Source organism: Scedosporium apiospermum (genome assembly GCF_000732125.1).
Source record: "Scedosporium apiospermum strain IHEM 14462 chromosome Unknown SEQ_SAPIO_0143, whole genome shotgun sequence".
Lineage (NCBI taxonomy): Eukaryota > Fungi > Ascomycota > Sordariomycetes > Microascales > Microascaceae > Scedosporium > Scedosporium apiospermum.
This window is the reverse complement of record NW_015971844.1, coordinates 1,039,311-1,054,393: the sequence shown is the minus strand read 5'-3', so window position 1 is coordinate 1,054,393 and position 15,083 is coordinate 1,039,311. Positions and strand designations below refer to the sequence as shown.

Genomic DNA, 15,083 nt, shown 5'->3' with positions numbered 1-15,083 from the left:
TATACAAATATTGTTGTTTTGAGGTTGGAATTCCTAACAAAGACAGCTGATGCTCACCAGCAGCAGTCCAGTCCTCGAGTTTTAGTCGAGGCTCACCAGCAGCAGCCCAGTCCTCGAGTTTTAGTCGAGCCAAGGAGGGTGGAATCGAACTTGAAGAATGGTTTAAATGGCAGGGTTTGTAGGAAATGCAAATTAAATCCCCCCCCAAAGGATGCAAAAGCAAAAGTTTTCAGTTAGCCGAGCATTGCATTTTTGCAGGTTGTTGTCCCCCAAAAAAAGTCCAACAAAAACAGGCTCTCCAATTCGAATAGAAAGCCTATGAAAACCGCATTTCAGCGCAAGGTTTTCACCGAGTGCTCTTCAGGATGCTTCATCCCGGACCACTCGGTGTGACCCCAGCGTCGGGGAATTAGTTATATGTCTTTACTTCAGAAAATTCTGGCGTGGTGATTCAAGGGAATGGAAACAAGCTGTTGGATGCTTCCTTCCACTTAAAGATGTGGATACGAGATTTTCGAGGTGAAAGGCCGTATTACATAATCGACACTGCTTGAACGTGTCGACAATGACTCGAGGCATGTGAATCCAATTCCGATGAATTACCGGCCCAGCATCCAGGCACCTCCCAAACGTCACCTTGGCCTTATGCGGCGCGCATCCGAACGAATATCGAAGCCTAACAAGTTCTCTGCAAAAGACATCTGATGCCGCAAGCTGCGTCCCACGTTTCTCTCGATATGAAAATATAGATCTGGCTCTATCCGAAAGGTAGCGGTTGTCAAACATGATGTCCTCAACTAACGAGGAGGACCCCTTCCTCCAAGTACAACAGTACGTCCACCATTCCCTCTCAGCCCGGATCTCCATCTGATGTCCCTAGAGCTAACCAATATTCTGCGCCTAAAAACAGAGACGTCCTCTCCCAGCTCTCCTCAACCCGCCAACTCTTCACCTCCTACCTCCGCATTCTCTCCCTCACAACAACCACCCACGCCGCCTCCCCCACCCCCGAACTTAAATCCGCCCTCTCCGACCTCGAATCCTCCCTCGCCTCCTTATCCGAAGATGTTACCGACCTCTCCGACGCCGTGGCAGCCGCCGAGTCGGCCCCCGACCGCTTCGGGCTTAGCCAGGCCGAGGTCGATCGGCGACGACGGACGGTGCAAGAAGTACGCGGGGAGATAGACGATATGAAGGAGGAGATTCTAAAGGGAGGGGCGAGGAAAAACACCTCGCGCGGGAAGGCGCCAGCCGATGATTCGATATTACCCGATCCTAATAAGTTTGGGCTAGGGGATGAGGGGGAAGAGGACGAGGATCATTACGCCGAGTTTGAGCAGAGGCAGCAGATGCACATGCTCCGGGAGCAAGACACGCATCTCGACGGTGTTTTCCAGACGGTGGGGAACTTGAGGAGACAGGCGGATGATATGGGGAGGGAGCTGGAGGAGCAAAGTCATATGCTTGACGTGGTGGATGAGATGGCGGATCGCGTGGGCGGGAGGTTGCAGACGGGGATGCAGAAGCTGCAGTTTATTATGCGGAGGAATGAGGATACGTTGAGTAGTTGCTGTATTGCTGTGTTGATCTTTGCGTTGATTCTGTTGCTTGTTTTGCTGGTGGTGTTATAGAGTTGGGAAGGCCAACCGGGGGAGAGTGAAAGGGTATAGAGGGCCGGCGGGCTCGTGTAGCTATTATTGGGCTGCTGTGGTTTTCAGTTTCAATTTTTTCGATACTTGTTTCGCGGACGGGATAAAGGGGATTCAGGATGTTTTTTTCTCTTTTATTTTTATTTTCTTTCTGGATTGGCTCATGGCTACAGTCCCTTTACGGCTATACCACTTCTCGGAGCATGGAGTTTCTAGCGTCATGGAATCAATTTATCATTTTCGATACAGAGCATTGTCAAGAGCGAGGTGAACATGTCATAGGATCTATCACAAAGGTATTCTTCGTGCGGTCTCTCCTTCGATTGCCTCCCGATCTGCTGAGAGAGTATTTCCCACTGAAGCCACCGAGGAGCCTTCGATTATCAGACTCAGAGCCAGCAACCCGAAGGGAAAGGGGGAAAATAAATGTTAAAAAAAGATAAAAATAAACACACTACAAAGAAAAGAGTTGAGAAGCAAGAGAATAAAAAAAAAAAAGCGAAACAGCCAAAAAAGAGAAATCCTTGGACGCACCCGGAATCGAACCGGGGACCGCCTCTATGCTAAAGAGGAATTATACCACTAAACCATGCGCCCCGTTCCAGGGTTTCTCGTACCTTGTTGGATTCTCGGTCCGCTAAGTGGGATTGTATACCTGGTAGCGTTTTGCGTACTCCGTCCTGTTTAATGCGACGCTTAAAAGAGGGTGGTGGAGACGAGAAGGCGGTGATGGAGACATTTAAAATGAGGGTTGTGTGGGTCTGTGGAGGAAAGGAGAGCCGGTGAAGCGAGAAAGGGGAAAAAAGGAGCAGTCCAGCCCAGTAACCCGCTGCCATCCCTAATTGCCATTACGATGATTTGGATCAATTATCGCAATATAAATCCACTTAGAGATCCACCAATCCACATCAGAGATACAAGGCAAGGTGCCAGAGTGGTTAATGGGTGTGACTAGAAATCACATGGCTTCGGCCGCACAGGTTCGAATCCTGTCCTTGTCGTTTTTGGGCTCTTTGGGAAAGAGAGAGAGAGAGAGAGATTTTGACTTCTTCCTCGTTTCATTTTTATTTTTATTTTCATTGATTTAATTTCTTCCCTTTTCGTTTAGAGAAGTAGACTAGACTGCTAAATTTAACCCAGTCGTCGTGTCTACTTTGTGTTTAATTTTCGTCTTCTTTCCATTCTGTTTGTCTCTCTCGACAAGGTTAACTTCATAGACACTTCCCTAATTCGCCGAAACAATCACATTCATCACAAAGTGACTCTGCAAATCTGTTTGAACAAGAGAAGAAATAGAAACTGGGTATTCATCAATGCCATCTACCTTCTAACAACAGAATAAGCAAACCAAAAACTAAAGCCGACACCCCCCTCCCCTCATCAGTAAGTAGTAAGGAGTAGTAGTACGAAACTCTTTTGTGTGTGAGAATCAACAGTGTGGTGTGTAAGAGAGATAGAGACAGAGAGTCAAGGACTGGACGCAATGGCTTAAAAAGGCCATGCTAGGATGCTGCTCGAGTACTGACAGCAATCGAGTGGTAAGAGAGAAACCAGAAACGGCATCGAGTTTGAAAAGAAAAAGATAACAGATAGGAAAGATCGAATGTGTGCTCGCAGGGTATGAGTGTGTGTATGTCTGGCAATGCAGAACCAGAATAAAAGAAAAGAGAAGGAAAAAAAAAAAAAAAAAAGAGAAAACATTAGGAGATCCTCTCCATGTACGCTGCTAGAAATAGTTCCCGAGAATGCCCCGTGGCCGTTCCGTGTCGGATTTGCTTTCCTTTTGACACCGTTCATATGTCCCCGAGTACGCCAATGTTGTTAGGAGAAAAAAAAAAAAAAGGTCGTGAAATTAAAATGTCGAGTAAAAGTCTGGGCGTAGGTATCGAATGTTCTGCATCAATGGTTCAATGACCACACTTGAGAGCAGTAGATGTAAGTGGGTGAGTCTAGGTCTTTCGGAACAACCTCTTGGTGCCACCGATTTTCCCCATCTCCCCAAACAGATGCTCTCTCCCCTCGAGGCCGGTAGAGACTTTACGCTCGCCGCTAGCGAGCCGCACCTTCTCCTTGACGCTCTCCACCCAAGCGCGGCTCTCCTCGCTCATCTCGACGGGCTTGCTTGTCGGTCCGGCGAGTCCGAGCATCGGACTATCGGCCTCGCCCCAACTAAGTCGCGAGCTTGATCGAGACCGACTCGACGCGCCGGAAGACGGCGTGTGTTCCTGCCCTTGCGGCGCGCTGCTGCTGTTGTTGTTGTTAGGTACGGGCGTGTGAGGAGGCATAGGCGGTCGTCGCGCGAAGGACACAGTCGAGGCGAGATCGTCGCCCGCGCCGAAGCTTTTCCTAGTCTTCTTGACGTGAAGCGGCGTCATGGGGGAGTAATCGAGGGCCGACGCGGGCCTGCTCGGCGGGCTGGAACCGATACCGCCTCTGCTCGTGGATCCAGCGCGCGGGAGATCCCTAATCTCAATTTTGTCCGTGTTGGCGCCCTTGGATCTCCGACCGTGGTGCGAAGCGTATTCCTTGAGATATTCACCGAGGTCCGCCCAGCCGCCGCCGACCCGGACCATGACGCGCTCGCCGTTCTCGCCCACGCACCGGATGAAGAGCTTGATCGGGGCCTCACCCGTCGGCCGCGAAAGGTGGTAGACCTTGATGTCCTGCTGCGTGCTCTTTTGTCGAGGTCGCGGGTTCTTCGAGAACGCCGGCGCGAGTGTGAAGCCCGGGGTCGATGCTCTAGAGGAAACGCCGGACATGCTACTCCGCAGCGAATCCCGCAATGGATCTCTTGTGGGTGCGGACTTCTTGATGCGCGGCATTTGTGGCATTTTGAAGTCGGGAGGGTTGAGGTTGACGGTGCGCGAAGGCTCGGAAGTGAGGGTAAACTTGGCCGGAATGCCCTCCAGAATGTCGCTAATCTGCTGCTGGAGTTGATCGTCTACGCTTCCTGATTTGTTCGGCGTTCCGGACACACTAGGAGACTCGTCCATATCTTCGAGGAAGGATTCCGTAAACGGCGTGGTAGGCCGCATGTCCTCGTCGTCCTCTTCGATGGAAGGAATGGGGAGATACTCGCTAAACGTCACGGAGGACGCCCGAGGCTTTGCGCGCAAAAGCGGGGAGCTAGACAGGCTGACTGCGTCGTCCTCCATATCTAGCTGACTCGGTCGTGCGATGAGGGATGGAGAGGAATCGAGTAATCCTTCTTCGTCGATGCCGACGGGCGAAAAAGCGGGAGCCTTGCCGCTTCCGGGAGTTAATAAGTTCACGTCGCTCGGTAAAGGCGGTAATTCTCCGTCATCCTCGCTTTCTCCATCTGTGCTTCGGTCTCGGTCCGAGGACACCCCGGTCTGCTTGTCTGCGGAGACATCCTTGGATGACGTGGATCGCTCTGAGATAACGTCGATGAGTACTCCTCCCTCTCTCTCATAGTCCTCGCTATCCGAGTCGGAGATGGACTGTTCTTGGCTGGGCTGTACACTATCCTTGGGATGGGAGTCATCAACCGATACACCCCCATCATCCCGCGCAGTATCGTTGGCTTCTACGACGTCGTCTGTGTCGACCTGTTTAAGTTCAGGATCGGTAGAAGCGTTAGGAGTCGCAGGGTTGACATCGGATACCGTCACATCAATGACATCAATGACAGGCTCAGGTGGATTTGTTGTCTGGGCCACGGGGGGTGCAACAGCTTTGAGCTGTTCAGGCTGTACAAGAAGAAGAGACTTTCTCCGCTCCTCCGCTGCGCTTCTAGCCCACTCGGCCTCGCGGATCTTAGCATCGCAAGCAACAACCCAATCGCTGTACCCACGCTCCACAGCCTCCATCCGATCCAGCCACTCGTCGGGCAGTGTGTCGTCAAGCCCCTCTAGACAGTCCAGCATGTAATCGAGGATGCGGCCGGGACTCGTCACCTTCTTCTCTAGCACGAGCCGCATGATCTGAGAGTCCTTCTTCGATATCGTCGTAAACGTGCCCACATCTTCCCCGAGCACGCTGACATCTTCGCCGGGAACTGTCTTTGACGGTAAGAATAACGCATCCCACCCCGATCGAAGGGCAACCTCGGCATCTTCGATAGCTTCTAAGAAGCTCGGTATCAGGCGGAGAACAGAGATTCGAATATTCCAAATGTTGAGCATGCGCGTTAACCTTGACAGGTTCGGTAGCGCCTGCACGACGATGGCCGTGACTACAGCCGTCATATCCTCCATCCGAGTGTACAGTAGCGATGAAGTCGTTATCCGAGACGAGTCCGAGATCACCGACATTGGCGTGCCTGGCCTTGAAAGGGGCATGATGTGGTTGTGAAGCACGTGGGCTTTGATCTCTTCTATCCCCAACTGATCCATCTCGTGGCTTATCTCCTCGATTCTTCGGTCGTATCGTGACGTATCGGAAATGGGAATACTATCGAAGAACTCGGTGCCGCCAATCGTCCTACGGCTCTCGGTCACGGAAAGCTGAAAGCCAGAGGAGCCGCCGCTCACAGGCCAAGGCCAGTCTGAGAGCTCATCCAGCCATTCCTGGATAGTCTGCGAGGCGACAGCGGTTCGCATGACAAAGGCCTTCTCGGAAGGTGCGGCGCCATCTAAACATCGTTGAAGGGTAACAGAGGGATCGCGGAGGGCAGCAACGGCAGAGCCCGGGGCTAAATCGGCTATGAGATCATCCGAGGGCCGCGGGCGGGTCGGGGTCTGAGGGGAAAATTGGCGTCTCGGGGTAGGTCGAAGTTGGTGCTGTCCCGCGGTGGGAAAGATTCCGGGAAAAGGAGGGTCGTTCATAATGATTAGGAGAGAAAAAAAATGAGGTAGGTGGACCTCGCCAGTCGTCGTGTGATCGTGATCAGTCGCTTAGTTTGGTAGTAAAAAGGTGTGTGTGTATATTGGGTTGATTTTCGTTCTCTGCTGTATCTGGGTTAGTCGGACTATCGCGGCAGGAAAGGCCCTGACGCGAAGCATCTCGCAATTTGTGCTGTTTTTCGCAGGTTTTGTTGTTCCCTAAGACCCCGGAGGAAAGACGACGTCGACAATCGGAAACATGCCCATGGTCGTTGAGAGGTCGTTAAATCTGTACAACGGCATCATCGAAGTGTGGCTGGGACATGCGGGAGAAGGATCGAAAATCGGTTTGGCAGGCAGAGAGAACGACGGGTCGAGGAGGAAAGGTAAAGCGAGGGACGAAAGGTAAAAGAAAGCTGAAACAAGAAAAGAGAAGGTGCTCGTGATTCTAGGAGGTGCTAAAGGAGAGAAATCCGCCGACGGTGGTGGGGAATAGTGCGAAAGTCTAAGGTAAGGGACCAGATGGTTTTCTCAGGGAGAAGAGAGAAGACGTTGGAAATGAAGATGGGGAAAAATGAGGCAGTTGCCCGGTCCGGCAGGATCCTTGTCATTCCGTGGCTTCTACATGAAGCCTGGACACCATCGAAAGCACTGATCACTGCACTTGTCGTCGTCCCCCAAACCCAGTCCGTTTGCTAGAAGGCTGGAGGTGGGCACAGCAAGGGAGTTGAGAGTTGATGTCTCGGACAGCGACGCTCTGCCACGACGTCCATCGGACAGATGCGGTGTCTGGAAGCGAGACAAAACTTATAAAAACGAGGAAAAAAAGGAAAAATTGCTTTGAAGAGAAATGGACACGACCACTGACCAAAAACAGGGATCAGAATGAACCATGAATCAATTCTATTATTATTTGCAATCCAGCGTGGTACGTCAATCGGACACTGCGACGACAAATCTACCTTTTTGCTGGGTCGCTCCCAAGTACCTGGCACAGTAAGACTCACACGAACTGGTGCCTGAAGTGGGTTCAGATCTCGTGAGTCCGGTGGGTCTTGGATGCTGGAAGGCCTCTGAGTGGTGTTAGACGGTCGCTATAAGACCAGATGAACACAGTGCATACTGCCAAGGTAACGCTGGTATGGTACAAGTTAGACCCTTGCATGACGTTTGATCTCTTCAAACGGAGATTGAGAAATTACAATGCATCGATCTGACTCCACCTCCACCATCCAAGACTGTGTCATGGGTACCTCTTGAAACGGAAAAGGTATCATCTCGCATAGTCACCTGCTTAGTATACCTTAGTACCTAGGAACTGTACCTTATAGTCACCATGTTTGTGGCCCCCAGCAAATTGGTGGTGTACATTACTTCGTAGTGGATTTGTCCAGTATTGGATGGACAGGACGCCAGTCAACAACTCCAAATGAGCATAGTCTTCAAATAGTCCAGATAGTCCAAATAGCCTTCTGAAGATCCCTGGATAAGCTGAAGAATTCCAATAGCCTAATCCCTATGATCGACAGCCATCCATCAAATTACCCAAGTCGTATCCGAGGACAACCTTGGAGAAAAAACCATCGCACGAATATCTCAGTTTTGTCGATCAAGACCGCCCAATCTCTCGATACTTGTACGAAGTAAAAGTCGGTGTTCGTCCAGTCTGCCCATTAGTACATTCCAGTATCCAGGGAAGTCATAGCAGATACCACTGACTCAACTTTCCTTACTACCCAGTAATTTGATCGTTCGCAAAGCCCCGGCATCACGACTCCTGAACAACCCAAACTAGCGTCACCAGCGTCTCAATCCTCTCAAGCGACACTCAGCCCAATAAACCACATAGGAAAAGAAAAAGGAAAGAAAAACACAAGAGAAAAGATCACCGAAGCTGAGTCGCCTACTTCCCCCGTTGCTGGCGGCCTGCTCGAGTGTTCTCCCGCCGTGCTGTGCTGGGGGCATCTCAACTCAATATTAGGTCCCTGCATTCGAACCTACAAGGGCTTGGCTAATCTGCCAGCACCAACGTGGACGCATCGACCAACTTCGGTGAAAGATCCCAGTCAAATCCTGGACTATACAATTATGAGGTCATCTCAGGCTTGCGTCGCCATCCCCGCGGGGCGGTGTGCTCCTTCCTCAGGCTAGGTTGTGGCGTGGGGGAGAGGGGAGAGTTCCCTCCCACAGTTAACTGAGCAGGCAGTGGTTCGAGGCTCAACAGCTGGCCTTGAGTCCTGATTGTGGAAGGGCTCAAAAGTGTCTCAGCTCAGCTCCACAGGGATCTTATCTCATCCGAACTGGCACTGTGTTGAGTTCGCGGGGAATGCTGGGAACGAGCTAAACTTAGTTTAACTGCTTTCTGATTGGGAATGGCCAAACTAACTCTGCGAGCACCAAGACGAGACGGACTTTCGTTTTTACCTCCCAGAAAGAAACAAGCGTACCATTGTAAGATCTTCTTCTTCAGGCAAACATTACAACTGTAAACCAAGGCAAGTGGAACGGTAATAAGCCAAGCTATTATCCCATAAAATCATCATGATATTTGGTTGGGGCAACCGCGAAAGCCACGTTTTGAAACCCCGAGTCTTTACGGGGGAGGCCCCGTCCCCAGGTCGGGACGGTTGCGGGGCCTCTGTCGAGCCTGACAGAAGGTGGCAGGTTCTTGGAAGAAAACCCTAAAGGGTTAGGTTACGTATGCCGTAAGATCACTTGTTAAAAGGTGGACAGATAAAATAGTTTGTACTTCGTACTCTAAATTCTGGGCGTTTATAGAGGTGCATAGAATCCGTAAGATCGATGATGTGGGCGGAGGATGTCGGAAGCACATGTCAGCAGACTTCCTCGCATGTATCTCCCCAGTACGGAGTATAGAGCCTCTGGTGGATGCCTGTCGTCCAATATGGGTTTGGAATCGTTGATTCCATCATTCAGTTTTCCAGCACCAAAGTTCCGGGGCACTCCGAACTGTATGACTAGAAAGCACCTCAGCTTCAAAACGATAGCCACCGGATCTGCGGATTAAACAGCTAATCGGTATGCATCACACACTCAACTCACATCACCACGAGCAAGGCAAAGAACAAATTTCAATGTTCGCAACGTATATTCGTTTTGATTTCCCCCTCCCATCCCTCTCCAGTTCAGATAGATAGATACATCTTCCTACAAAGCATATCCAAACGTATAAATACCGATCTCGCCGGGGCTTGGATCCCGGCGAGAATCGGAGCCATATGCGGGGCCATCGGCCCCACTTCGTATTTTGGCACGGCACTTCGAACCGGCCTGTTCTCAGTAAAATATAAAGAAAAAATGCAAAAAAAGAATCCGTCCATCCAGATATAGAACATGGCAACAGCAAGATAAATACTCCCTTATCCCTTCCCGACTCCATGGAACCCCGAAACTTCCTTTCTCGTTAAAAAGTCCCAACTAAAACTTTTTCTGAATAGCTTTTGTGCCTCTCCCAGCCCTCGAGATAATGAGAATAGAAAATGTCCCCGTCGTGGGTGTTCGAACAAGTTAAATAAAAAAAAAAAAAAAAAAAAGAGGAAATCAACAGGAAATGATTACATGATTTGTATCTTTGGGCTAGATAGCCGATTTGAACGCCCAGAGTCCCCGCAGGGGGGATGTACTGGCAGGGGAAAGAGAAAGCAAGTGTTTTTTTATATTTGAACAGCCACATCGATAGGGCCGACAGTGGTCTGGTCGACAGAGGCACCCTCCGTTGAGAACGCAGTCGCCCACGGAAGAACCTGCTCAGGCGCCAACTGCGCGGCGGAATCGTCATTGAACATGCCCGCCATGAAGGAGTCATCAGAGTTGCTGACACCTTCAGGAGGGAACTGGAGCCACTGATCCATATCCACATCGGCGTTCCAGTTGCCCTCTCCGAGGCCAGAGACGCCATTGTGGCCCCCGTTTTGCATCATGTCGTAGTCCATGTTCATCTCCTCAGATGAGCCGCTTGCGCTAGGAGTGAGTCCATAGGTTGCGGAGTCGACGTCCTTCTCCGTGTGAGGCGGGGACGCGGCGGACATCGCGACGGGAGTAGCCATAGTCGCGGGAGGAGTGAAAGTGGTGGCGGCGGCGGGCTGCTCTTGAGAGTAGCTCGCCGTGTACAACGACGCCTCGGGAGTTGTCATGTAGGGCGCATTCTCTGGAGGAGGAGTTTGCGCCGAAACACCATGAGGAGTATACTTGGTAGGAGGCGGTGGTACGGTAACGTTGGGTGTGGAGGAGGCGCTGAGGTCGATGGAGGCCTTGCGAAGCGCGCCGTCCAGGAAACCGGCCGCGTAATCAGCCGCGGCGTAAATATCTCGCAACCTTTCCATGACCTTCATGCACTGCTTGAATCCCCGAATGGCCCGCTCGCGGGTCTGGGGTACGGGGTTCTTCATGTCCAAAAGGTGAATGATCATGGCGGGCAGAACAACGGTAACACCAGATGTGGGGAGATATCGCTCAAGCCTGTATCGGTGAAGGTCTGCAGCCATCAGAGTGATGCGAGTGGCAGCATCGCGGACTCGGATTCTCGCCATCTCTTGGACGGGGCGAGACGCCATGAGCGCGTGGACTGGCGAGGCGGGGAGGAACTGAGGTCGGTGCAGAGCGGACACTGTCGTGTGGTAAACCATGTGGAGGAGCGTGCGGTGCACGGCAACGGTCGACTTTCCATCGCGAACGTCAAGAGGTGTGAGGGGGCGGTACTGGCAGGACTCGGGAAGAGCGCTCTCCCAAGAAATGAGGTCGAGGTCAACGGTCTTGACCATTTCCACATTGTTGGCCTTGTTGGGTAGCAGCATCATGGTGCTATGGGTCGTGTTCTCCGGTTGTGACTTGTCTCTTGCGAGGACAGAGTACTGAGCCTTGAGCATACGGCTGATGAGAATGCAGAGGTGCGCCTTGGCAACGCACAACTCAGCGAGGTCTTCCTGGACGGAGAGATCCCTCATAACGGCGCAATCAGGGGTGACGACGGTGTTGTCGTCAGGGAGGCACTCGATGTCGAAATCGGTCTTTTCCAACATGGGAACATCGAAATCCTCGTCCTTGATCCTAGTTGGGCGCCTCATGCCAAGCGCGATAAGGCGGTCCCTCATAAAGCAGGACCACCAGATTCGCTTCCACAGCTTCTGCTTCTTGGGCGGCATGTTCGACGCCGTGGGATTGCGGTGGAGGCCAATGGTGTGGGCAAGGCTGATGGCCACACCCATCCAGTGCCAGGTGTCCTTCTGATCGTCTGGGCTCTCATACCAGAAAGTCTTCAGCAAGAGGCCCTGAACAAGGACAACTCGGTCGGACTCGTAGTCGAAATCATACAACAACTGCGAACTCGATTAGGATTGACTTTAAAGGGCAAGCAGCTAGCATACACCGCCGCCATGGGGGCTAAAAATCAAAGCTTACCCTAGTTCTCTGGAAGAAGGCCTTGCGGGCGGCCTTCCGAGTGGGGTAACCAGCTTCCCGGAGCGGCTTCATGTCGACGAAAGCCGTAGCGGCAAACATGACAGCCTGGTACAGGAACAAGCTGAGCTGACCACGAGATCCGTCGCGGGCGTTGATAAGGCTGAGGAAGTCTTGCATGTCCAAGAGCGGCATGTAAGGATGCACGTACTCGGCGTAGGCCTGGACGAGCGCATTCTGGAGAGCAGTGCTGGGCAGGCTGAGCGCGCCCTTCTCACGCAGGAATTTCACATCCTGGGCTGAGACCTTTGCGGGGAATGGACGGATGAAGGGCGGGAGAAGAGTGCTGATATCGGGCTCCTCAGGGTTCCCGAGGAATTGGGAATTTCCACCGAAGAGGGCAACCTGGTTGAGAAGACTCGTCAATAGGCGGCGCGAGTTCTCATCTGTGATATTGCCGTAGCCAGGTTGTTGGTCTAGAGATTAATGCGGATTAGTTAATCGTTCATTACTCGTCCTTCCCCCCCTTCGTTTCGACCTTCCGTTCGCTCAGTTTGCCATTCCTGGTCCTTTCCGTTTCTTTCGTGACACAGTTTTTCCTTTGACTTTACATGTGACAGCGGGGGGGGGGAGAGGAGGTTGCTCCGAGCCTGCAGCAATTGCAACTTGCAACTTGACTCGTCCCGTGCACTTGTGACCCACCGCCACGAAGCCAAAGGAGTGGTCACCGGCGTCTGCTGTACGAGGTGAAGATGGCAGGGTGACATTGGATGTGAAAATGCAGGGAAAAAAAAGTATAGATTAAAGCACACTTACACAGCAGATTGGGCGACGCACCGCTCAATCCCGCACCCAGAAACAAGCCAGCGTTCCCGGCGCCGGGATTCAGCGAAGCAGCCGCATCAGTGCCAAGTAGCGACGGCGAGCTCGTGATAGGGATTGGGTTGGCGCCGATCGCGGAGACAGGCTTCACCTGGGCCTCGGCCCCCGAGGACATGTGCCTCGCGGCCGCAGCATTTGCAGCGAGTTGATGGATATTCTTCCTAAAAATTCAAAGCGCACTGGTTAGTGTTTCTGGGCAATTTCAATGTACTTCTCGAAGCATCGCGTTCGTTGTGAGATGACAATTCGGTGTGCATGCACAGCAATGGGGTTTTTTCCTTTTCGGAAAGGTGCCATTTGAATTGTTCCAGTGTTCCAGTAAACGGAAACAAGGAACACTCTGTCTTTGGCATTGATATGCAGGTTGCGTCATTGCTGGGCATTCAATCCTGGTATTTCCTCCCCTCGTCCCGTGGTGGCAGGGTCATGGGACTGGACTTCCGCTCACCCGTCTTCGCCACACCCACCCAGCAAAAGCAAAAGGTCACCAATGGTTCCTGGTTGTACTGTACACCGAAGTGCCTGCCAGGATCCTGGGGAAAGGATGGGGGAAGACCAACCAGCTCAAGCATCCATCTGCAATTGACAGGCGATCACAAGATGGAGGAAGCTTGGAGTCGTACGGTTGCAAGATCCCAAATCGAATAAAACAGTAAAAAATGAGGGGAAGAGGTGCGAGAACGACAGAATGAAAAGAATTGAAAACCCAAGGAAATGTAACTCACTTTCTCCTTCGAGATTCCTGCACAATACACTCGACGTTGTCCCACCTGCAATTCCCGCACGGCGCGCCCTCCACAACATCGCACCGCACCTTGCGAGCACGGCATGACACGCAGGCCCTCGCCGCACGCCTCTTGGTGACCTTGGCGGGACCGGAAGCATCGGGGCTCGAAGAGGCGCGCTTCTTCGGATTCGGGGGCGATGAGGCCCTCTGCAGAGTCGTCTTTCCGGGTGTGAGGGTGGCTCCCGGGACTGATGTGGCATCGGGCTTGCTGGTCGCCGGCGCCAGCACGGGGGCAGGGCTGATTGCAATCGGCGTCGGATTACCCTGAGACGCCATGGTGTTCTTGGTTCGCGGCTCTAAGATTCAAAATGGCTCTTCCGTTTTCTGTTTCTCGTAGAAAAAGGGGTCGAGGTCGAGATAATTTCAAGGTAGGCTCTGGTGTTTGGTTGGTGTAGAAGCAGACGACGTATTAACGCGAGATCGAGAGAAGCTTCGGATTTTTTCGAGTATTATTTATTTAATTTTTTTTTGTCCTTTTCTAACTTTTCGAGTGTTGGGAATTTGCAGTTGGAAAAAAAAAAAGTGGTGAATTGAGTGGAGATGTTGTTCAGGAGCCCTTTGGTTGTTATCGCGACATCGAAGACGAAGACGGAATGAGATGCGACCTTTTAAGGTATAAGTTGAGATCTTAGGGTGCGATGACACCTAACTGACAGACTGCTTCCCATGGAAGAAGCTTCAACACTCCTTTGCTTTGATAGGATTACCGATAGTGTCTCGAGCATTGGACGGCTCGAGTTTAAGAAATAGGAGCGGGTGGTGTAAGATGTTCGTGGTGAGGAAGACGAGTCACGACGATGACGATGTGAAAGGGGGGTGTGTGTGAGTGGATGATGATGTTGAAGGTAAGACAAGTTTAAGATGGGCAAGAGAGGAAGAGCAAGAAGCTTTCAACTACGCTTAGTGACTGTACAGGGAATTGGAAGAGATGACGAAGCCGGAAACCATGGGTTGGGGTAGGCGAATGTCTTGACAGGCCCAAGCTCGAGATCCTCAGAAGGCCAAAAAGGGCCAAGAAGACAACGATGGATGGTGGGGGAGGGGGGCGTTGGTTATTATACTTTTGTGCCTTTTTTCGATCTTCTCCAGTTCTCTCCATTTGCCTGGCCAGAATCTGGAGAAAAAGGGTGAAGCACACATTGGTCTCCTGTGCTGTGGTGTATTACTTCGTGGTCGTAGCGTGTACTATGAGCAGGCTTTGTGTACAAGGTACACCACGACACTCGAGGCGAAGAGTTGAGCATTGGAGTTGTGCTTGGTAGTGTTGGACTAATAGACTAGTACGCTCTCGGCTACAGATACACGCCCCCCCTTTCCCACCCCCAACTGACCCCCGGATACCCACCCCCCCCAACGCAGGTCATATTTCCTGTGGCTTGGCGCCACCGAGAGAAGGATGAGTGTCACAGACCGGTGACCTGGAGAAAATCATAAAGCTTCTCTCGGCCGGTTCCCCCAACCTGTTGATTACAGTGCATGCTGAGGTGTAAATTCCGCAAACAGGCCGCAAAAGATACTGGGCGGCCGACGGATCCGCACTCTGAACCTTGATGAGAGAAGAATCAT

General features: G+C 51.8%; 2 protein-coding genes and 1 pseudogene across 2 annotated transcripts; 1 reads left to right on the top strand and 2 right to left on the bottom strand.

Annotated features, from left to right (window-relative positions):
- Nucleotides 1–784: 784 nt before the first annotated feature.
- Nucleotides 785–1,631, top strand: SAPIO_CDS9590 (Syntaxin 6; the record flags this gene model as incomplete). Its single annotated transcript, XM_016790943.1, has 2 exons — nucleotides 785–831; nucleotides 911–1,631. 2 exons carry the CDS (start codon nucleotides 785–787, stop codon nucleotides 1,629–1,631), a joined length of 768 nt encoding a protein of 255 aa, XP_016639453.1.
- A 1,967-nt stretch (nucleotides 1,632–3,598) lies between these two features.
- On the bottom strand, nucleotides 3,599–6,436 carry SAPIO_CDS9589 (annotated as a pseudogene; the record flags this gene model as incomplete).
- A 3,671-nt stretch (nucleotides 6,437–10,107) lies between these two features.
- Nucleotides 10,108–13,793, bottom strand: SAPIO_CDS9588 (uncharacterized protein; the record flags this gene model as incomplete). Its single annotated transcript, XM_016790942.1, has 5 exons — nucleotides 10,108–11,769; nucleotides 11,852–12,324; nucleotides 12,460–12,585; nucleotides 12,665–12,891; nucleotides 13,456–13,793. The coding sequence occupies 5 exons, from the start codon at nucleotides 13,791–13,793 to the stop codon at nucleotides 10,108–10,110; spliced, it is 2,826 nt and encodes a 941-aa protein (XP_016639452.1).
- Nucleotides 13,794–15,083: the final 1,290 nt, after the last annotated feature.